The sequence below is a fragment of the Amphibalanus amphitrite genome, unplaced genomic scaffold (assembly GCF_019059575.1).
Source record: "Amphibalanus amphitrite isolate SeventyFive unplaced genomic scaffold, NRLGWU_Aamphi_draft 002193F_arrow, whole genome shotgun sequence".
NCBI classification, from domain to species: Eukaryota; Metazoa; Arthropoda; class Thecostraca; order Balanomorpha; family Balanidae; genus Amphibalanus; species Amphibalanus amphitrite.
Genome location: NW_024883684.1, coordinates 30,062 through 50,000, shown reverse-complemented (window position 1 = coordinate 50,000; position 19,939 = coordinate 30,062). Strand labels below are relative to the sequence as shown.

The following is a 19,939-nucleotide window of genomic DNA, read 5'->3' as shown; positions in this document are numbered from 1 at the left end:
TCTTTGCAGAATGAAAAAACAATCTTCTTAAAAAAGCCGATGTGAGCTTCCAATTAGCAACAGACACTACTTCTTGATTATGTCTTCTTCGTGATGATCAACATAAGAATGATGCGTCTGCTTCAGCAAGCCTTCGCTTGTTACCGCCGAAAAAGGGTTGTGCGTGTTCTGCTGCTGTTCTTCGCTGTAAGCGCAGCAACCATTTCTATTTGCTCTGATCACCAAATAAGTCTACAACAGTTCCTGTTGTCATCCGACGTCTCCGGCACAGGAGGCGGTGACGGTGCCGAGACGCTGGTGGTCCCCGTCGGCCGACTGGTCGAGCCGTCGCTGCCGACCCAGTCGTGGTTCGCCGGTGACCCGAGCTGCGCCCACCTGGTGACACAGTTCGGCCGGCCGGGCAGCCTGCCGGACGCCCGGCTCGCCTCGCTTCCCCGCTCGGGCAACACGTGGACGCGCTACCTGCTGGAAGCGGCCACCGGTCTGGTCACTTGCGGACCCACGAAGGACGCAGAAATGGCCGAGGAGCTGCCAGCTGGAGCCCTACCGGCCGCTGCCGATATTATCGACCAACAGCAGTCGGCGACCACCTCGACAGAGCTTCGCGCTGCCGGCTTTATAGCTGAACATGTGTCCCCGTTAACACGTACTTGTCTCGTTGGTAAAACACACGAGATTCCGCCTGCCTGGCGTTACGTGGAAGGAGAAGAAGAGGCTGATTATAACGAAATGGGCAATGACTCTGGCAACACAAACAACACGACCAGCGTCGGCTACCACCTGCCGGCAATTCTGCTCGTGCGAGACCCGTTCCGATCCATCATATCCCTGCGACACCTGCAAGCTCACGCCAGAATGCTAGTGACTGAGAGCCGTGCTACCGCCGAGGCCTTTTCGGGGGACGACTGGCGCCAGTACGTGGAGCGGAAGAGCCGCCTCTGGTTTATACTAGCCGACGAGTGGGCGCACAGCCCGCGGCACACGCTGCTGGTGTCCTACGAGCGGCTGGTGGCCGAGCCGGCCGTCCAGCTGCGCCGAATGCTGCGCTTCCTGGGCGTGACCCCTGCGCCAGAGAGACTCCGCTGCACGCTGAGACACAAGGAGGGCGTCTTCAGGAACACTGAGCACCCTGTGCTGCCTAGCGAGGACGTCTATGATGCCGAGTTGCGCCGGATGGTTTGGGAGAGAATTCGGCTACTAGATGACACTTTAGCCAGTCGTGGCTACCAGAGACTTCCATTGCAATCGTATGCGTTCTACCAGCCTTAGAACTTAGAAGCACAAGGTTTCAAACGATTAGATTTACTACATGTGCTTATTGTGACAAAATCAATGCCTCGACCAAGTTGTATGCCTTGATGAGCCTTGTTGCCGATGACAGCAGTGAGAAAGTGCGAATTCTAACCGATGACGATGGAAATCACGGTATATAGAGAACTAGGTAAAACCGGTTCGCCGCCACAACACTAAGGTATTTTGACCACTATTTTCAGCTGGCCTTTTCATTCCAAAAAAAGGGAACTAGGCCTCATATTTTTATATGTTTTATTATTTACATATATATTATCCAGAAATGTATTCAGGGCAGGACTGGTGTATTTCTGTAAAGTATTTGCGAAGATAATTTTGAAGCCGGCCACGCCATTTCGAAAATAATCAATCTTAGGTTGTAGGGATTCTTTAGTAACGAAAATGTGTTTTCATCCTTAAAAATAAAAATTAATAGTGAAAAACTATTATCATAGCCTAATATTGCTTCTTTGAATTTCGAAACCACCATGCTCCCAAAGTTGTCATCCCGCCGGACCTGCCAAAGTTATACCACGAATTCTCGAATAATACCAGTGGTGTGGGTTTCAAATCAGTAGCAGTCAATATCAAAATTGAATGGTCTTTCATATCTTATGTGTTTTTTGCATTTACTAATGCTCAAAACTAGAATTAATCCATGTTGAATACATCACCACCATTGGTGTTCTTTGTCACCCTGTTCCACTAAATTTAATATTGTTTAAAAACAAGACCGAGTCGGCATCTAAATAAACCACCAAAATGTGCAAAAATGCACAGACTATAACATATAAAAGTGTTAAAGCTCAGCTAATTGGGGCTCATTGTCAATTTTCCTTCCAAAGTTGAAATTTAAAGTTTTGGGTACCAAACAGTCTTGAACAAAAACATTCATAGTTGGTAAACCTACCGCAGATGGGCTCATAAAAGTTGTTCATCATAATAAAAATTAAATTTTCTTTCCCGATAAGCATGTTTTATTGCAGTTTCGGTGTCATAAGATATATTTTTTTGGTCTAGAATGTGAGAGCTTCCTTGCTGCCAAAAGTCACACTGTAACAATCAATGGAATATTACTAAGAAATAAAACCGAGTCGGCATCTATTTATAGTACAATAATATACAAAATTAAATTTTCTATCTGCTGGTGTAAGGTTTTATACAAAATAAATTGGGGCTCAGTACGAAATTCGATGTTAAAAACTGCAGACCATGATTATCACCTGCAGCTGCGCACAGTTTACTGTACTGCTATCGCTAGCGAACGCCAGCGCTCTCATTTGATTGGTTTAACGGCGTGTTCGTTGCTGACGGAGAACATCCCTGATTTTTGAATTTGTTTTGATTAGTCCGATTAGGCACATTGGAATTCGGTTAAAATTCAATTTAAAATTGTGCAGCTTGTTGATGGTAGAAGTTGTGAAGTGCATAACATAAAAGAGTTGTGTAGAGATTGTATGGGGTGTTGGCGTTTTTGTAGTTTCCTTTTTCTTGTGCTCTTTTGAGATCTTTGTAGGGGTTGGAAATTTGGAATCACAATGCCACCAGGAAACAGTGTTATTTTGTTTTCATGCCACAGTTATGGGCAACACGGCAGGGCAAAGTTTGCCTCAAGTCCTGGCTCGTTCGTAGCCTTGATTTGCATTCAAGAAAGCAGGTCTGTGCCCGAATGGATGCTGCACATTTTTTATATTCTTCAAAGCAATCGAGGTTCATTTGCCGATGCTGCGTATGCGAAGCAAAGCAGTGTCATGCTGACGCGGAGATGAAGACGTGAGTATGAAACAGACTACAATACTTGGCAAAAAGGCAAGCAAAATGCATCACTTAGTTCGACTAATCCGCATCATTTTATATCAACCAATCTGGAAATGTGTACCATCCAGTGTACCAGTATGCCCTGCATAAATGTGGAAGAATTGAGCCAGAGCCCATGCTAAGCGTGAATTGCTGTGTAGACCTACAAACCCCACCATGCACCAGGCATCCTTGAGCATGTGCTGTGTTGTGCAGGTGATTGTGCATTGGTGTTCATGTGCTCCTGGGTGCCTTTTTGGTGGGGGGGGGGGAGCTCGAGCTGGTTTTAGACTAGCAACATTATTTCTAGACAAGTTATTTGTTGATTTTTTACATTTACTTAAGTTACATTTGGAAAGTCTTACATTCAGAGTACAGCTAGGCACATCAGCCCACCATGGGAGTCTGACTAGTAAAATGTAGTGTTTGCAACCTGTGGTGACATTGAATAAGCCAAATGATATAAGATCGTCATCATGCGCTGCTGTCGCCTTTGTTTTCATTGTGTGTTGTGTGGTTCTTGAGTTATCATCCTATCCACCAGGTTGTATCTGGCGGTGGTTCTGGAGATAGCGCGGTTCGATCCAGCTGTGGGCCGGACGTCACCCAGCAGAAATGGCAGCGTGTTATCACCAGCTACGAGGCGCGCATACAGACATTGTCCAGAAACAATCACGTCATCTCCAGGTCAGTTGTGCATCCCACCGACTCTGTAGGGCAGTGATATAATGCCAATTGTGTTACCTGCCCCCTGATAGGTGATAATGGCGTCCCCTCGTCCTCGGTGAGTGGCGTGATGACTGTGACCGGTCACCGGTCGACCACAGGTCGATCGGGGCCGGTTGTCGCTGTGGTCCGAGAGCCGAGGCGGGCCCAGGGGCGACCTCCTTGGCCGTCTGATGGAGGCGTGGTCCCATACATGCATTTCCCATCAATATGTGAATTTATCAATTTATAGGTAAATGGTTGTGACCAATCACTGTTCAACATCTGCCAATATAACCCGACCTGCGTCCTCCTCTGCCCTCCACCCTCAGGCAGTCAGCTGAGTCAGATCCAGGACCAGCTCCAGAGCCTGAACCTGTCATTGAAGGCCGTCAGGCACCACCTATCCTTCACTGTACAATCCTTCGGTGTTACAAGTTACAACCAGATTAATTGCTTTATGCTCCACTCAGTCTGCTGTTTGACCATAATGGGCTGTTTGAATGGCATGGCATATTGTGTCATAAGGAAAAAATATAGCATTGCAGTTAAAGGCCTACTTGCATTACTATGCTTCCAGTGAATGCTCTGAATATTTCTTGGTGAGTTAAATAGATTACCTTAGGGATATTCAGCATAGGACTTTGTAGTTTCAGTGATGCTTTTCGATGCTAAGTGATGCTTTCCGCGATGCGAGTCGGATGGACTTCGCTCAGGCGGTGTCAGGTCGCTGCCGCCGGGGCCAAGCTGTGTCCGGGCAGGCGGTGAGTCAGTGAGCGAGATGGACTGACGGTGTGAGGGTGCGCGCTGAGGAATACAGAATCTACAAGCTATTTCGGCAATCATGGCGAACTTCGACTTGAAACTTATCCCGGAGTATGATGGCACTAGTGACTTTTCGTGTTGGTATGAGAAGGTGGAACTGGTGTGTGGCCTGCAAAAACCGGCAGTGGACTTGGCCGTGGTGGTGCCGTTGAGACTGACAGGGGGTGCCTCGGCTGTTTATCGCCAACTGAGTGAAGCCGACAAGGCGGACGCAGGGAAAGTGAAGGCGGCTTTGCAGCGTGCGTTTGCAGTCGACAAGTTTAAAGCCTACGAAGAGTTCCGAGATCGCCAGCTGCGGGTCGACGAGTCCGTCGATGTGTTTCTGGCGGACCTACAAAGACTGTCGTCGATCTTCGGAGGCATTAACGAAGAGGGATTGAGCTGCGCATTTGTGGCAGGACTGCCCGAGTCCGTGCGGCACGCTCTCCAGACAGGCGCCCGCATGGAGTCCCTGTCTCTGTCGGAGATGGTGGACCGGGCCCGTGCTATCCTCTGTCGAGATAGCGTTCTGGGGGTAGCTGCAGCGGCAGACCACCGCGGTCCGCGCCGTCAGGAAGCCACCGTTTGCTATGCGTGCGGACAGCCCAACCACTTGGCCCGCGATTGTCTTCGTGGTCGAGGTGGCCGTGGACGTCGAGGTGGTTTGGGCGGAAGCAGGCTCTGCTTCCGGTGCAGCCGACCCGGCCACGTGGCAGCTACCTGCCCGGAAAACGGCGGCGGAGAGGTGGCCTCAGCGCCAGCCTCCTCTCCGGCTCACCAGTGAGTGGCGCTCTGCCGACCACGCGCCTGTCGGTGGACGGAGTGATGTGTCGAGCCCTCGTGGATACCGGATGCACCGTGAGCGTGGCGCACTCCTCCGTTTGCCGCCGCTGGTCTGCGGAGCGAATCAACGTTGTGACACTGAGTGGAGAACGATACGCATGCGAAGGCAGAGGTTACGTGTCAGTGCAGACCATGTTTGGTGCTCGAGTTGAGTTGGAAGTGCTGGTGTCTGCTAGAAAGCCTTTGAACTTTTCATTCATTCTGGGAATGAACGGTGTGACTGCTCTGCAGGGCGTGTTCGTTAGTGCATCCAGTGAAGTGAACTTTGGAGTGGACTCAGCTGTGCCGGCCGCTCCAGTTGCAGCGGCTGCCAGTGGCGTCTCGGATGGAGCAGCCTCATCGCTGCATCCGGGCTGCAATGAGACGGCGGCGCAACCCGAACCGACACCGACCGACCTGCACCCGGACCGGGCAGCAGTTGTGGATGCACCAGATTATGCCGTGTACTTTGATCCGACATCTAAGGCGTGGAGAATGAAATGGAAGTGGACTGACGGAGCAGAGCCGGAGTGCTTGCAGAACACTGTCGCACAGTACAGGGTGCCGTGTGACGCTCGCCGTGAATTTGACGATGAACTCAAACGTTGGGTGGAGCAGGGCTGGCTTATTCCCTACAACGAGTCAGAGCTTGGCCCACCAAAGGGTCTGGTGCCTTTAATGGCAGTTCGACAAAAGAACAAATCGAAAGTGAGACCTGTGCTTGACTATCGTGAACTGAACAATTACTTGACAGCTCACACAGCTGACGCAGACGTCTGTGCGGACCAACTGAGGAAGTGGCGACGACATGGCGAAAACGTTGCGGTCGTAGATCTACGTCACGCGTATTTGCAGATTCAGGTTGACCGCCAGCTGTGGCCGTTTCAGACGGTGATGATCGAAAACCAGAGACATTGTTTGACACGGCTCGGTTATGGATTGTGCGTGGCTCCGCTCGTCATGAAGGCGGTGATTCGGACGGTTCTGGAACGTGACGCGGACGTAAACCGGGCAGTGCTTCCGTACGTGGACGATCTGCTGGTGAACGAGGACATTGTTAGCGCAGAGCGAGTGGTGGCTCATCTGGCGAACTTTGGTCTCGAGTGCAAGCCTCCAGAGCGGGCGGCAGGCGGTGCGCGTCTGCTCGGTCTGCGAGTCTCACGGGAGCTTGGCAGGCTGGTGTGGAGCAGAGACAACCCAGTCGGACCACCACCGGCTGTGCTCACGCGCCGTGGAGTGTTCTCGTGGTGCGGACGCCTGATCGCTCACATGCCCGTGTGTGGTTGGCTCCGCCCTGCCGTGGCCTGGCTGAAACGACGCGTGAATGACGTCACACAAGGATGGGATGACATCACCTACGACGGAGTTCTGCAGAAGCAGATTAGTCATGTCGCGGCTCGGGTAGCCAGTCACGATCCGGCACACGGTCTGTGGAGCGTGCGGAGCGACCGCGCTGTGGTTTGGGTGGATGCGAGCTCCGTAGCAGCGGGTGTGGTGGTGGAGTCACCTGACGGCGACGTCATTGAAGACGGATGCTGGCTGAGGAAGGATGAATCCACACACATAAATGTTGCGGAGCTAAATGCGGCCGTGAGAGGCATCAACGTGGCCGTCGCTTGGGACATGCGTGTCATCGATCTGCGCACGGATTCGGTCACAGTGCACCGTTGGATCAACGATGCATTGAGCGGCCGCACTCGGCTGCGCACCAAGGCACACGGAGAGATGTTGATCAGACGCAGGGTCGACATGATTCGACAGCTGGTGGATGAGCAGAGCCAATATCAGCAGAGCCTCCTGGTGCAAGCTGATCCTCCGTCCGGTCCTCTGCCGCGCCGGCCGAGTCTCCCCGCGGCGTCATCCGATCCACCTCAGCGCTGCTACCACCTGCAGCTGCGACTTGATCGCCTCCTCTCAGTACTGCCGAACCCGATGAATCGTCATCAGAGTTAGGCAATGCCAGCCCATTGGCCGCAGCCTCGCAGCCGGCCATTGTCTCAGTAGCTGCAGGCGATGACTCATCACGCACCCAGTCTTTCGGCACTCGGGTCAGCTCGTCTGCTCGATTCGCTGCGCTCCGCACTAGAGTTACAGACAGCGACAGCTCGAGCTCATCCACCAGCTGTCGAATCATGTCGACCCTGCGTCTGATCAACATCTCTCCGTGTGCCTTGGTGCGCAGCCGAGTGCGGCCGCTCAATGCATCGTTGATCCAACGGTGCACTGTGACCGAATCCGTGCGCAGATCGATGACACGCATGTCCCAAGCGACGGCCACGTTGATGCCTCTCACGGCCGCATTTAGCTCCGCAACATTTATGTGTGTGGATTCATCCTTCCTCAGCCAGCATCCGTCTTCAATGACGTCGCCGTCAGGTGACTCCACCACCACACCCGCTGCTACGGAGCTCGCATCCACCCAAACCACAGCGCGGTCGCTCCGCACGCTCCACAGACCGTGTGCCGGATCGTGACTGGCTACCCGAGCCGCGACATGACTAATCTGCTTCTGCAGAACTCCGTCGTAGGTGATGTCATCCCATCCTTGTGTGACGTCATTCACGCGTCGTTTCAGCCAGGCCACGGCAGGGCGGAGCCAACCACACACGGGCATGTGAGCGATCAGGCGTCCGCACCACGAGAACACTCCACGGCGCGTGAGCACAGCCGGTGGTGGTCCGACTGGGTTGTCTCTGCTCCACACCAGCCTGCCAAGCTCCCGTGAGACTCGCAGACCGAGCAGACGCGCACCGCCTGCCGCCCGCTCTGGAGGCTTGCACTCGAGACCAAAGTTCGCCAGATGAGCCACCACTCGCTCTGCGCTAACAATGTCCTCGTTCACCAGCAGATCGTCCACGTACGGAAGCACTGCCCGGTTTACGTCCGCGTCACGTTCCAGAACCGTCCGAATCACCGCCTTCATGACGAGCGGAGCCACGCACAATCCATAACCGAGCCGTGTCAAACAATGTCTCTGGTTTTCGATCATCACCGTCTGAAACGGCCACAGCTGGCGGTCAACCTGAATCTGCAAATACGCGTGACGTAGATCTACGACCGCAACGTTTTCGCCATGTCGTCGCCACTTCCTCAGTTGGTCCGCACAGACGTCTGCGTCAGCTGTGTGAGCTGTCAAGTAATTGTTCAGTTCACGATAGTCAAGCACAGGTCTCACTTTCGATTTGTTCTTTTGTCGAACTGCCATTAAAGGCACCAGACCCTTTGGTGGGCCAAGCTCTGACTCGTTGTAGGGAATAAGCCAGCCCTGCTCCACCCAACGTTTGAGTTCATCGTCAAATTCACGGCGAGCGTCACACGGCACCCTGTACTGTGCGACAGTGTTCTGCAAGCACTCCGGCTCTGCTCCGTCAGTCCACTTCCATTTCATTCTCCACGCCTTAGATGTCGGATCAAAGTACACGGCATAATCTGGTGCATCCACAACTGCTGCCCGGTCCGGGTGCAGGTCGGTCGGTGTCGGTTCGGGTTGCGCCGCCGTCTCATTGCAGCCCGGATGCAGCGATGAGGCTGCTCCATCCGAGACGCCACTGGCAGCCGCTGCAACTGGAGCGGCCGGCACAGCTGAGTCCACTCCAAAGTTCACTTCACTGGATGCACTAACGAACACGCCCTGCAGAGCAGTCACACCGTTCATTCCCAGAATGAATGAAAAGTTCAAAGGCTTTCTAGCAGACACCAGCACTTCCAACTCAACTCGAGCACCAAACATGGTCTGCACTGACACGTAACCTCTGCCTTCGCATGCGTATCGTTCTCCACTCAGTGTCACAACGTTGATTCGCTCCGCAGACCAGCGGCGGCAAACGGAGGAGTGCGCCACGCTCACGGTGCATCCGGTATCCACGAGGGCTCGACACATCACTCCGTCCACCGACAGGCGCGTGGTCGGCAGAGCGCCACTCACTGGTGAGCCGGAGAGGAGGCTGGCGCTGAGGCCACCTCTCCGCCGCCGTTTTCCGGGCAGGTAGCTGCCACGTGGCCGGGTCGGCTGCACCGGAAGCAGAGCCTGCTTCCGCCCAAACCACCTCGACGTCCACGGCCACCTCGACCACGAAGACAATCGCGGGCCAAGTGGTTGGGCTGTCCGCACGCATAGCAAACGGTGGCTTCCTGACGGCGCGGACCGCGGTGGTCTGCCGCTGCAGCTACCCCCAGAACGCTATCTCGACAGAGGATAGCACGGGCCCGGTCCACCATCTCCGACAGAGACAGGGACTCCATGCGGGCGCCTGTCTGGAGAGCGTGCCGCACGGACTCGGGCAGTCCTGCCACAAATGCGCAGCTCAATCCCTCTTCGTTAATGCCTCCGAAGATCGACGACAGTCTTTGTAGGTCCGCCAGAAACACATCGACGGACTCGTCGACCCGCAGCTGGCGATCTCGGAACTCTTCGTAGGCTTTAAACTTGTCGACTGCAAACGCACGCTGCAAAGCCGCCTTCACTTTCCCTGCGTCCGCCTTGTCGGCTTCACTCAGTTGGCGATAAACAGCCGAGGCACCCCCTGTCAGTCTCAACGGCACCACCACGGCCAAGTCCACTGCCGGTTTTTGCAGGCCACACACCAGTTCCACCTTCTCATACCAACACGAAAAGTCACTAGTGCCATCATACTCCGGGATAAGTTTCAAGTCGAAGTTCGCCATGATTGCCGAAATAGCTTGTAGATTCTGTATTCCTCAGCGCGCACCCTCACACCGTCAGTCCATCTCGCTCACTGACTCACCGCCTGCCCGGACACAGCTTGGCCCCGGCGGCAGCGACCTGACACCGCCTGAGCGAAGTCCATCCGACTCGCATCGCGGAAAGCATCACTTAGCATCGAAAAGCATCACTGAAACTACAAAGTCCTATGCTGAATATCCCTAAGGTAATCTATTTAACTCACCAAGAAATATTCAGAGCATTCACTGGAAGCATAGTAATGCAAGTAGGCCTTTAACTGCAATGCTATATTTTTTCCTTATGACACAATATGCCATGCCATTCAAACAGCCCATTATGGTCAAACAGCAGACTGAGTGGAGCATAAAGCAATTAATCTGGTTGTAACTTGTAACACCGAAGGATTGTACAGTGAAGGATAGGTGGTGCCTGACGGCCTTCAATGACAGGTTCAGGCTCTGGAGCTGGTCCTGGATCTGACTCAGCTGACTGCCTGAGGGTGGAGGGCAGAGGAGGACGCAGGTCGAATCCGGACCAAGATTAGTAGTCTGAGTCACCGAAAATCCATCGACTGCGTGGACTTGCCATGGCTGCGGAGTCAGAGTCCGAGTCGATCGTATAAGTCGACAGTTTTGCCCAGAGTCAGAGTTGAAATTGACTTTTGAAAGCCGTAGTCGGGTCGGAGTAACTCCATCGACTTCACAGCCCTGGCCTGGTAAGCACATCACCCGTCGTAAGCTAGTTCTCCTTATTTTAGAGGCGGAACTATGCCATTATATGTCAGCAAGCATTTATAATGCATCGTAAATGGTCTCACATAGGTTTAAGTGTCAATTTTGAAACCAGGGAACCATTTTCAACGGATCCGAGCAGCGCTGGGATTTAATTCGCGCTAAACTAGTGTTTGGCCACACTGTGCGTCGGCGGGCGGGCCGGCGTCGGTCGGCGAGCCTCGTTCGGCTACCGGATCACCTTCGGCCGGCGAGCGACCGTCGGTCGTCGGGCCACCATCGGCGGGCAGAACGCCGTTGGCTGGCGGAAGCCCGTTGGCTGGCGGAACGCCGCCGGCTGGCGGGGAGCACTGTCGATGAGCAGGCCATCGTTGGCAGTACCATCGTGGTCGCGTGGCGCTCTGAAACACAGTAAAGAGTTAATGACTCATTAGGGACCATATTATTTTCAAGTCTGTAGATTCTGTATTCCTCAGCGCGCACCCTCACACCGTCAGTCCATCTCGCTCACTGACTCACCGCCTGCCCGGACACAGCTTGGCCCCGGCGGCAGCGACCTGACACCGCCTGAGCGAAGTCCATCCGACTCGCATCGCGGAAAGCATCACTTAGCATCGAAAAGCATCACTGAAACTACACTCCACCCTTGATCTCGAAGGATCAACCCATCGATTGGAAATACTGGGCCTGTCTACGTTCCCGCTCGCTTCTACGTGGAATCTGTCGCTCCTCCTCACCCACAATCTCAGCTGACTCTCCCTCCACGACTTCCGGCCCACTGTTCCCCTCTGAGCCCGCATCATTCACCACCGGCACGGTAATGACCAGACTCTCACCGTCCCTCTCTCCCTCACTGTCGCCCTCACTAACGGGCCCCTCCTCGACGGCGGCATTCCGTCGGCGTAAATTTCTCACGTGCCACGGCACTCCATCGACTTCTACGACCTGCTCAGAAACGACATCAGACACCGTGCCGGGACGCGACGCATCAACACACCGAGTTCCCCGACGACGTACCCAGACAGGGTCGCCAACACGATACGCGGCTGCCTCACTGTTCACTGGTACGGGGTTGGGCGCCGGCGGTGCAGCAGCGGGCCACACATTGTCCCTCACATTGTACCGGAACACGACACTCGCGGGTGCAGATCCACCCTCGCGCGGCGTTACATTGTACAGGTGGACTGCCTCGGCCACCGAGCATTGTTTTCGCGCAGCAATGACCTTGATCGTGCGATGGTTCCGCTCAACTATCGAATTGCCAGCCGGCTCATGAACCGCCCTAAATCGAAGACGCACGCCCCACCTCGCTGCAAAAGCCGCAAAACTCCGACTGCGAAAGATGGTGTCATTATCACAAAGCAGCTCCTCAGGTGCCCCGCGCTCGAAGAAGATCTGTTCGAGCTGAGCGATCGTGACATCAGCGTCCGGACGACTCAGGTGTCGCCACAGACAGAACCGCGAGGGTCCACAGTCCACAACCGAGAGAAACGACTGGCCCCGGTAGTGCGTTACATCAATTGCCAGTCGCTTCCATACGTCAGACACTTCCAACGAGCCATGCCTCCACTTCATTGGCGCCGGATCGATTGAGCGGCATGCGTCACACTGGCTCACCACATTTTGCACTTGAGCTCGCGTCACGTCCTTTGAAATGTCACGCCGTGCAAAGTACAGTGTCCGACGAACCCCGGGATGTCCGGCGCGGTCATGCACTCCTGCGATGGCCGCGCCGGACATCCCGGGGTTCGTCGGACACTGTACTTTGCACGGCGTGACATTTCAAAGGACGTGACGCGAGCTCAAGTGCAAAATGTGGTGAGCCAGTGTGACGCATGCCGCTCAATCGATCCGGCGCCAATGAAGTGGAGGCATGGCTCGTTGGAAGTGTCTGACGTATGGAAGCGACTGGCAATTGATGTAACGCACTACCGGGGCCAGTCGTTTCTCTCGGTTGTGGACTGTGGACCCTCGCGGTTCTGTCTGTGGCGACACCTGAGTCGTCCGGACGCTGATGTCACGATCGCTCAGCTCGAACAGATCTTCTTCGAGCGCGGGGCACCTGAGGAGCTGCTTTGTGATAATGACACCATCTTTCGCAGTCGGAGTTTTGCGGCTTTTGCAGCGAGGTGGGGCGTGCGTCTTCGATTTAGGGCGGTTCATGAGCCGGCTGGCAATTCGATAGTTGAGCGGAACCATCGCACGATCAAGGTCATTGCTGCGCGAAAACAATGCTCGGTGGCCGAGGCAGTCCACCTGTACAATGTAACGCCGCGCGAGGGTGGATCTGCACCCGCGAGTGTCGTGTTCCGGTACAATGTGAGGGACAATGTGTGGCCCGCTGCTGCACCGCCGGCGCCCAACCCCGTACCAGTGAACAGTGAGGCAGCCGCGTATCGTGTTGGCGACCCTGTCTGGGTACGTCGTCGGGGAACTCGGTGTGTTGATGCGTCGCGTCCCGGCACGGTGTCTGATGTCGTTTCTGAGCAGGTCGTAGAAGTCGATGGAGTGCCGTGGCACGTGAGAAATTTACGCCGACGGAATGCCGCCGTCGAGGAGGGGCCCGTTAGTGAGGGCGACAGTGAGGGAGAGAGGGACGGTGAGAGTCTGGTCATTACCGTGCCGGTGGTGAATGATGCGGGCTCAGAGGGGAACAGTGGGCCGGAAGTCGTGGAGGGAGAGTCAGCTGAGATTGTGGGTGAGGAGGAGCGACAGATTCCACGTAGAAGCGAGCGGGAACGTAGACAGGCCCAGTATTTCCAATCGATGGGTTGATCCTTCGAGATCAAGGGTGGAGTGTAGTTTCAGTGATGCTTTTCGATGCTAAGTGATGCTTTCCGCGATGCGAGTCGGATGGACTTCGCTCAGGCGGTGTCAGGTCGCTGCCGCCGGGGCCAAGCTGTGTCCGGGCAGGCGGTGAGTCAGTGAGCGAGATGGACTGACGGTGTGAGGGTGCGCGCTGAGGAATACAGAATCTACAGACTTGAAAATAATATGGTCCCTAATGAGTCATTAACTCTTTACTGTGTTTCAGAGCGCCACGCGACCACGATGGTACTGCCAACGATGGCCTGCTCATCGACAGTGCTCCCCGCCAGCCGGCGGCGTTCCGCCAGCCAACGGGCTTCCGCCAGCCAACGGCGTTCTGCCCGCCGATGGTGGCCCGACGACCGACGGTCGCTCGCCGGCCGAAGGTGATCCGGTAGCCGAACGAGGCTCGCCGACCGACGCCGGCCCGCCCGCCGACGCACAGTGTGGCCAAACACTAGTTTAGCGCGAATTAAATCCCAGCGCTGCTCGGATCCGTTGAAAATGGTTCCCTGGTTTCAAAATTGACACTTAAACCTATGTGAGACCATTTACGATGCATTATAAATGCTTGCTGACATATAATGGCATAGTTCCGCCTCTAAAATAAGGAGAACTAGCTTACGACGGGTGATGTGCTTACCAGGCCAGGGCTGTGAAGTCGATGGAGTTACTCCGACCCGACTACGGCTTTCAAAAGTCAATTTCAACTCTGACTCTGGGCAAAACTGTCGACTTATACGATCGACTCGGACTCTGACTCCGCAGCCATGGCAAGTCCACGCAGTCGATGGATTTTCGGTGACTCAGACTACTAATCTTGGTCCGGATTCCAAAATCGATTCCGATTCCGACTCTGACTGGGGTCAGAACTGTTGACTCCGAACGACTCCGACTCTGATTACGAAATCCTGGAATTTAAACGCAAATAAGAGGCATAAAATTGTGGGTCCCAGCAATGATGGGCATGCTAGGAGGAGGAATCGTTTACGAAATTCCCATCATTTCTCTGGTAAATTCTTATGATTGTCCAAAGTTTGCTTGAAAAAATCAACATCTAATTATGTTTCTGTGTGAATGTTCCTGGTGAAGCACATGAATCGGTAGATGGTTGCTGAAATACACGCACCGATAGGACTGAACCTCAGCAATGGGAGTAAAAACAAAGACTTACACCATAAGCACCTTCATGTCATTAACCCTCGCCCGTATTGGTGTTTTGCTAGCCGCGAACGTAGGTCGGGTCAGGTCAGGTCAGGCCAACCAGTTCTGCCGGGTATTCATAATTAATAGGTGTCAACCGTCAGTGACAGCTTCGTTGCATGTTACGAAGGCACCAAAACTTCTTCCTAAATGTTCAAATGGTTACTAAATTCGACATCAGCTCCAAAAACTAGCCTGGAAGCATGTAAAACTAAAAAAGGTGAACCGAGGTCATCAAAGGTCATTGAACTGACCGACCTTCAAGTGATCTTGACACCGACCATAATGCATGGAACCAACATCATAATATCACATGTTTAGACGCTTGAATTCACGAAAAGACTGCAAACGCGCGGCTAATGCAAGCAAACATACGCCCAATCGCGATTCCGGCCAAACATGGTCTCGAGAAATAGGTCACAGGTCAAAGGTCATTGGGGTCAGGGTCGTGAAATTTAAAGGGTAGGTGTAAAATTGATAAACTCGAGGGTACTGAAAGTTTCGTCGCGATCGGCCGCTATTTACATGAGCTTTTTGCGAAAAACCGAGAGGGGTCCTTTCGGCCCCCACCCTCACCCCCTATATATGGGCGAGGGTTAAAAAATTGTCAAGATTTATTCATTGGCGACCGTATTCTGCAATATAACAAGTCAGAAATACAGCGGCTGAGCCATTCGCGTAACGTTACGGAGCCGCCGCCGCGCCCACCCTGTAGCCGGACCTCCCCGGGCGGGCCAACCCGATACGTTCAAAGCTGAGCCAAAGGCCGGGGGGCAGGTTGGGGCAGGGTTTTTTGAATGGATCATGTCCAGAAAAGTGTGGCGAATCTTCTCATGGTAGATTTGGCGTGGAGTTTTTTGGCCATTTTCTTATATCTCTACGTTTTTAAGATGGACGGTGTTTTCAGGGGATGTCTGAAAAGGTCATTTTCAAATGAGCATAACTCATCGGTTAGTCCAAGGATACCTATAGAATTCGGGTATACTATCAAATATAGGCTCAGTAGTCATATGCCACCCCAATTATTTCCAAAGCTTTCCGATAATTACGCAAAAATGTGTTGTAAACATGACGCGGGTTTTCGACGACTTCAGCACAGCTGGGACCGGCATTGCGTATGTCCACTTTAGCTAGCTTTTTGGACACCGAAAGGAAGACATTGAACCAAAGTATTGTGATATTGACATACTTTGGACAATTTCCTATCGACTGATAGTTATAAAAAGTCAAAATTCCAAAATTCGTTTTTTGATTAAATTCGCGCTAATCTGGCGTTTGGCCACACTGTGCGACGGCGCCCTGCCAGCCGACCGCGTCCCGCTCGCCGACGGCGTCGATACGCCGGCGCGCGTATCGACATTGATCAGAAACGATCACATTATGTCCAGGTCAGTAATTGTGTCAATCAACGCATCCACAGGTCAGCTGTGTCCTGCTTCGTTACTAGGTCAGTGACCCTAGGTGGGTTGCTTGGGGGAACTTTATGTGTTGCCGGGATGGGATGTCTGCTAATGCAGGTGCCGTTGCAAGTGTCGTGACGCTTGATGGTCTCAGGCTTGAGCTTCGAGTGAGTGAGAAATGCTGAGTGAGAAATGTGTAATGTGTATTATACAGGCGAATGTACTGTTATTATGGATGAGTGTGCGACAGGGAACGTTATGAGGTATGATTCGTGGTCGCCGTGGCTGGTAGTGGCATTTTACGCGACCGTGGTGACCTGTGACGGCAGCCGTGACTGCTATATGACAGTCGCCGTGACTGTTCTATAACGGCCTTCGTGACTGAAACGTGACGGTCGTCACTCGTCGTGACGTGCCGCGACTCGCTGTTTTGCAGGTCATTAGTCGCGGGCGCTCGAGCTGACGGTGTCGTCTGACGGCTCCACGGTGACCAGCGCCGCCTCCGCCGAGAACATCCGACTCCTGAAATGCTAATGGTCGTACACGAACAAGAGGCTCTAAACATCCAGGTGCAGGATAAGCGCCATGCTCAGAGGCGTCATCTGGAGAAGGCCGCACAGTGCACTTAAGGCTGAGCTCGGGTGTAGTGCGCGCAGACAGATATGATCAACTGACGGGCCGGCCATCAGATTTCAGTACGGAACTCAAGATGATTGGAGCCGACGTGGTTCGGTTGATGGTGTGTCAGGGTTGATTGAGAGTGGAGGCGAGACACCCGGATCTGTGAATGATACGCCGATACGGATCTCGACGTCGTCTCGCAATTTGTGCTATGTAATATGACGGCTATGCCGTGGTATCATTCACTCTCGATGCGCTAATAAATAATAAATAGGACAGAGATTGGAATTAAGATTATTATATTTGGATGTAAGGGGCAGGTTTTGGCCAGCGCTATATTAGAAATCGTGAGCGTGCTAGTTGCAATCAATCGCGCGCTTCTTGCTGAGCATCTGTGAGCGAGAAAATACTTTCTCTGGAACGTTCGTCGTAAAGTATCTTTGGAATAAGTTGTCAGAACATGAATGCATTTTTGGTGTCCACTGCAGCTGCTGTTCTGGAACAGAAATATGCCGAGATCGGCTGTGTAGGTATGTACTATGTACGCTGTGGCAAAATCAAGCAGCCGTACCATGAATCAAAAGCGATATGTGAATTAAAGTGGATATATTTCACTATTTTTTTCAGTTTTATCATACAGATCACAGAAATGCGTCAAATACTGATCACATCCGGTTCCAAACAACTAAACGCTTGCGATCACTGGAAAGTAAATAAACAATAGATACCCATGTGGCTGCCTGGCGTGATCCGAGACTCTCTCTCTCTCTCTCTCTCTCTCTCTCTCTCTCTCTCTCTCTCTCTCTCTCTCTCTCTCTCTCTCTCTCTCTCTCTCTCTCTCTCTCTCTCTCTCTCTCTCTCTCTCTCTCTCTCTCGCTCTCTGTTGTTGCTGACGCACACAGGACAACACAGCCGAATCGCGACGATGGAGAGCACGGAACGATGCTGGTGACTGGCGGACCAGCGAAAACAGGAAAGGAGATGAATAGCTCTAGCTCCCGTCTGCGCGCGGAAGGGCTCTGATTGGCGCGGCTCGCTGACTCCATTGGCTCATCAGACTGTTGTTGGTTTCCTCCTTCCCCCTCCCACAAGCGTAGCCACTAGCCAGGTAGCTAAGTTGTGCGTGGAAGCGAGCGGCCAGAGCGGCGCTAGGTGTCGCCCTCCCAGCGACCGGGCAGTGCAGCTGGACACTGGGCTGTGCAGCTGGACGTGCCCCGGATGGTCCGCCTCTGATCTCGGCACACTCGGCAGAGTGCGACCGGACACTCCATGGAGTTGCATAGCGTCGATAGGCCGTATGGTGTCGCTGTCGTAATTATAAAAGCGTAAGTAGAAGGCTGAAACAAGATATAGAATGCTTTTCTTTACATTTAATATCGCAAAGCACAGCTTTATGCGCTGGCTACGATATGTGCGTGTCGGTTGCGGCAGTAATCATCGAAGAAATATATGATTTATGAACGTTTCATGATCATAGAATGATAAAACATTGCAATGTTTGCCTGTTGTGAAGAAAACTCCTATACTGCCGCTCTATCGTCCGGAATTATTCGTGTTTGATTACGGCGATTCCGCCACTCTATCAGCTGATTTTTGTTTCCGAGTCACGTGACCAACCGGTGTCTCCCTGATGGAAATATTACAAACGCTATATATCTCAACTGGATCTCAGTGTGCAGTGCCTATCCACCTACATTTCAGAACACCATATCTTTATTTGTGGGCGCTGCGCTCTCATTCCTTTCATTCGCTCGGCTTTGTTGTAACTTGCTTTCTTCCGTGCGCCTTTCACGCCAAGACCCGAGGAGAGCCCGAGGCAGTGATTGTGCCCGTCTGACCAGAGACCTCCACATAGGTTGGTACAAGTGACCTTAATTTTAAATATAACTTTTTGGCTCCTATTTCTAATTTAGTTATATTATGAGGTTACTGGTTATTCTTATATTATTATCCTTTAGAAAATAGATACAACAAATGCTAAATATATATGATCGTACATATAATGCTATTTGTAAATGCGTATATATCGAATGACTGTGTGGTGAATTGGAGCCCGTCGGAGAGCCCTTATAGGCTGCATCCACTGAAACATACAGACGTAATGTGCGGTACATTGGAGGCACATGAGTGACGTGCACATCAGTGTTCAGATGACCTCCAAGTGACCGCTCGCAGCGCCGACACGGCGTCCTGCCGTGTTTAGCCGCGATGACTAGAGTTTATCTGAACCTGCAGCGGTCACTGACCGACGCGCTGCGGCTGCAGTCTGCCCTTGGAGAGGCGCCAAGCGGCTTATTCACGTACAACAATGCCCCCCGGGTATTGTCTGGCTGTTCACCCTGGGTTCAGAGAAGTCGTATCAGGCAGTGCAGCTTACTGCGAAAAACGCAGTAAATGGGGAAGTCCATGATGAAGTCCACATATCTGGAGACGGATATCCATTCTTGTCGTTGTCTATTTGATAGGTATACCTCGTAAAGTGATAATGATTGTTCTGTTAAAATGTTCGTTCAAGAGTAGCTTCCATGACGCAGATCTTACAGCATATGTCAAAGCATAGTTAACACGACTCATGTTATTTATGGTCACGGTCAGGGTATAATACATATGCCAAAACTGTTATACATGGTTAGTGATTTGCATATGCAGTCGCAGAGGACATGTGTAATAGATATGTAAAGATTTAAGTAAAGAATCTGCGAGACCTGAGTAATCTCTCAGGCATATCTGAAGTTGGATATGCATGCTCTTACTTGATACCATAAGAAAGCATATGTTTGATCAATTATCTAATAACTTGATTTGTTTTGCAATTTGCATCATAGCGGGTACTAGGGTCTTTATTATCGATGCTGATCTTACAGCAGCCCCCCCCCCCCCCTGTAGATACAAAAATTATTAACCCGTGCACGACTGGGGTAGGGCTCTACAGACCATCCCCCGTTTTTATGCAATTTCTTTAAAACCGCTGAATATCGGCACGAGAATTTCAGCACCCTGGGCTACATCAATTTAACATCCAGTGTTTAAAGAAAAAGTATGCAGCTACCATAGAGCCGCCAGGAAGGAATTCA

General features: G+C 52.5%; 2 protein-coding genes and 2 long non-coding RNA genes across 4 annotated transcripts in view; 3 read left to right on the top strand and 1 right to left on the bottom strand.

Annotated features, from left to right (window-relative positions):
• Nucleotides 1-1,407, top strand: part of LOC122376547 (WSC domain-containing protein 1-like) — a 3,099-nt gene extending 1,692 nt beyond the window's left edge. The window contains exon 2 of the mRNA XM_043356446.1: nt 10-1,407. Within this exon, the coding sequence (XP_043212381.1) occupies nt 94-1,269 (1,176 nt within the window). The 5' untranslated portion in view covers nt 10-93 and the 3' untranslated portion in view covers nt 1,270-1,407. The remainder of the gene's footprint in view (nt 1-9) is intronic.
• A 111-nt stretch (nt 1,408-1,518) lies between these two features.
• On the top strand, nt 1,519-14,103 carry LOC122376546. Its single transcript, XR_006255655.1, has 3 exons — nt 1,519-3,063; nt 3,632-3,774; nt 13,868-14,103. It is a non-coding gene; the product is annotated as an uncharacterized LOC122376546 (long non-coding RNA).
• LOC122376545 lies at nt 6,142-8,856 on the bottom strand. The gene is made up of 2 exons (XM_043356445.1): nt 7,906-8,856; nt 6,142-6,468 (listed from the first exon to the last, which is right to left on the bottom strand). The coding sequence occupies exons 1-2, from the start codon at nt 8,804-8,806 to the stop codon at nt 6,377-6,379; spliced, it is 993 nt and encodes a 330-aa protein (XP_043212380.1). The 5' UTR covers nt 8,807-8,856; the 3' UTR covers nt 6,142-6,376.
• Nucleotides 14,104-16,071: 1,968 nt separating the features above from the next.
• On the top strand, nt 16,072-17,479 carry LOC122376544. Its single transcript, XR_006255654.1, has 2 exons — nt 16,072-16,232; nt 16,681-17,479. It is a non-coding gene; the product is annotated as an uncharacterized LOC122376544 (long non-coding RNA).
• The last annotated feature ends 2,460 nt before the right edge of the window (nt 17,480-19,939 follow it).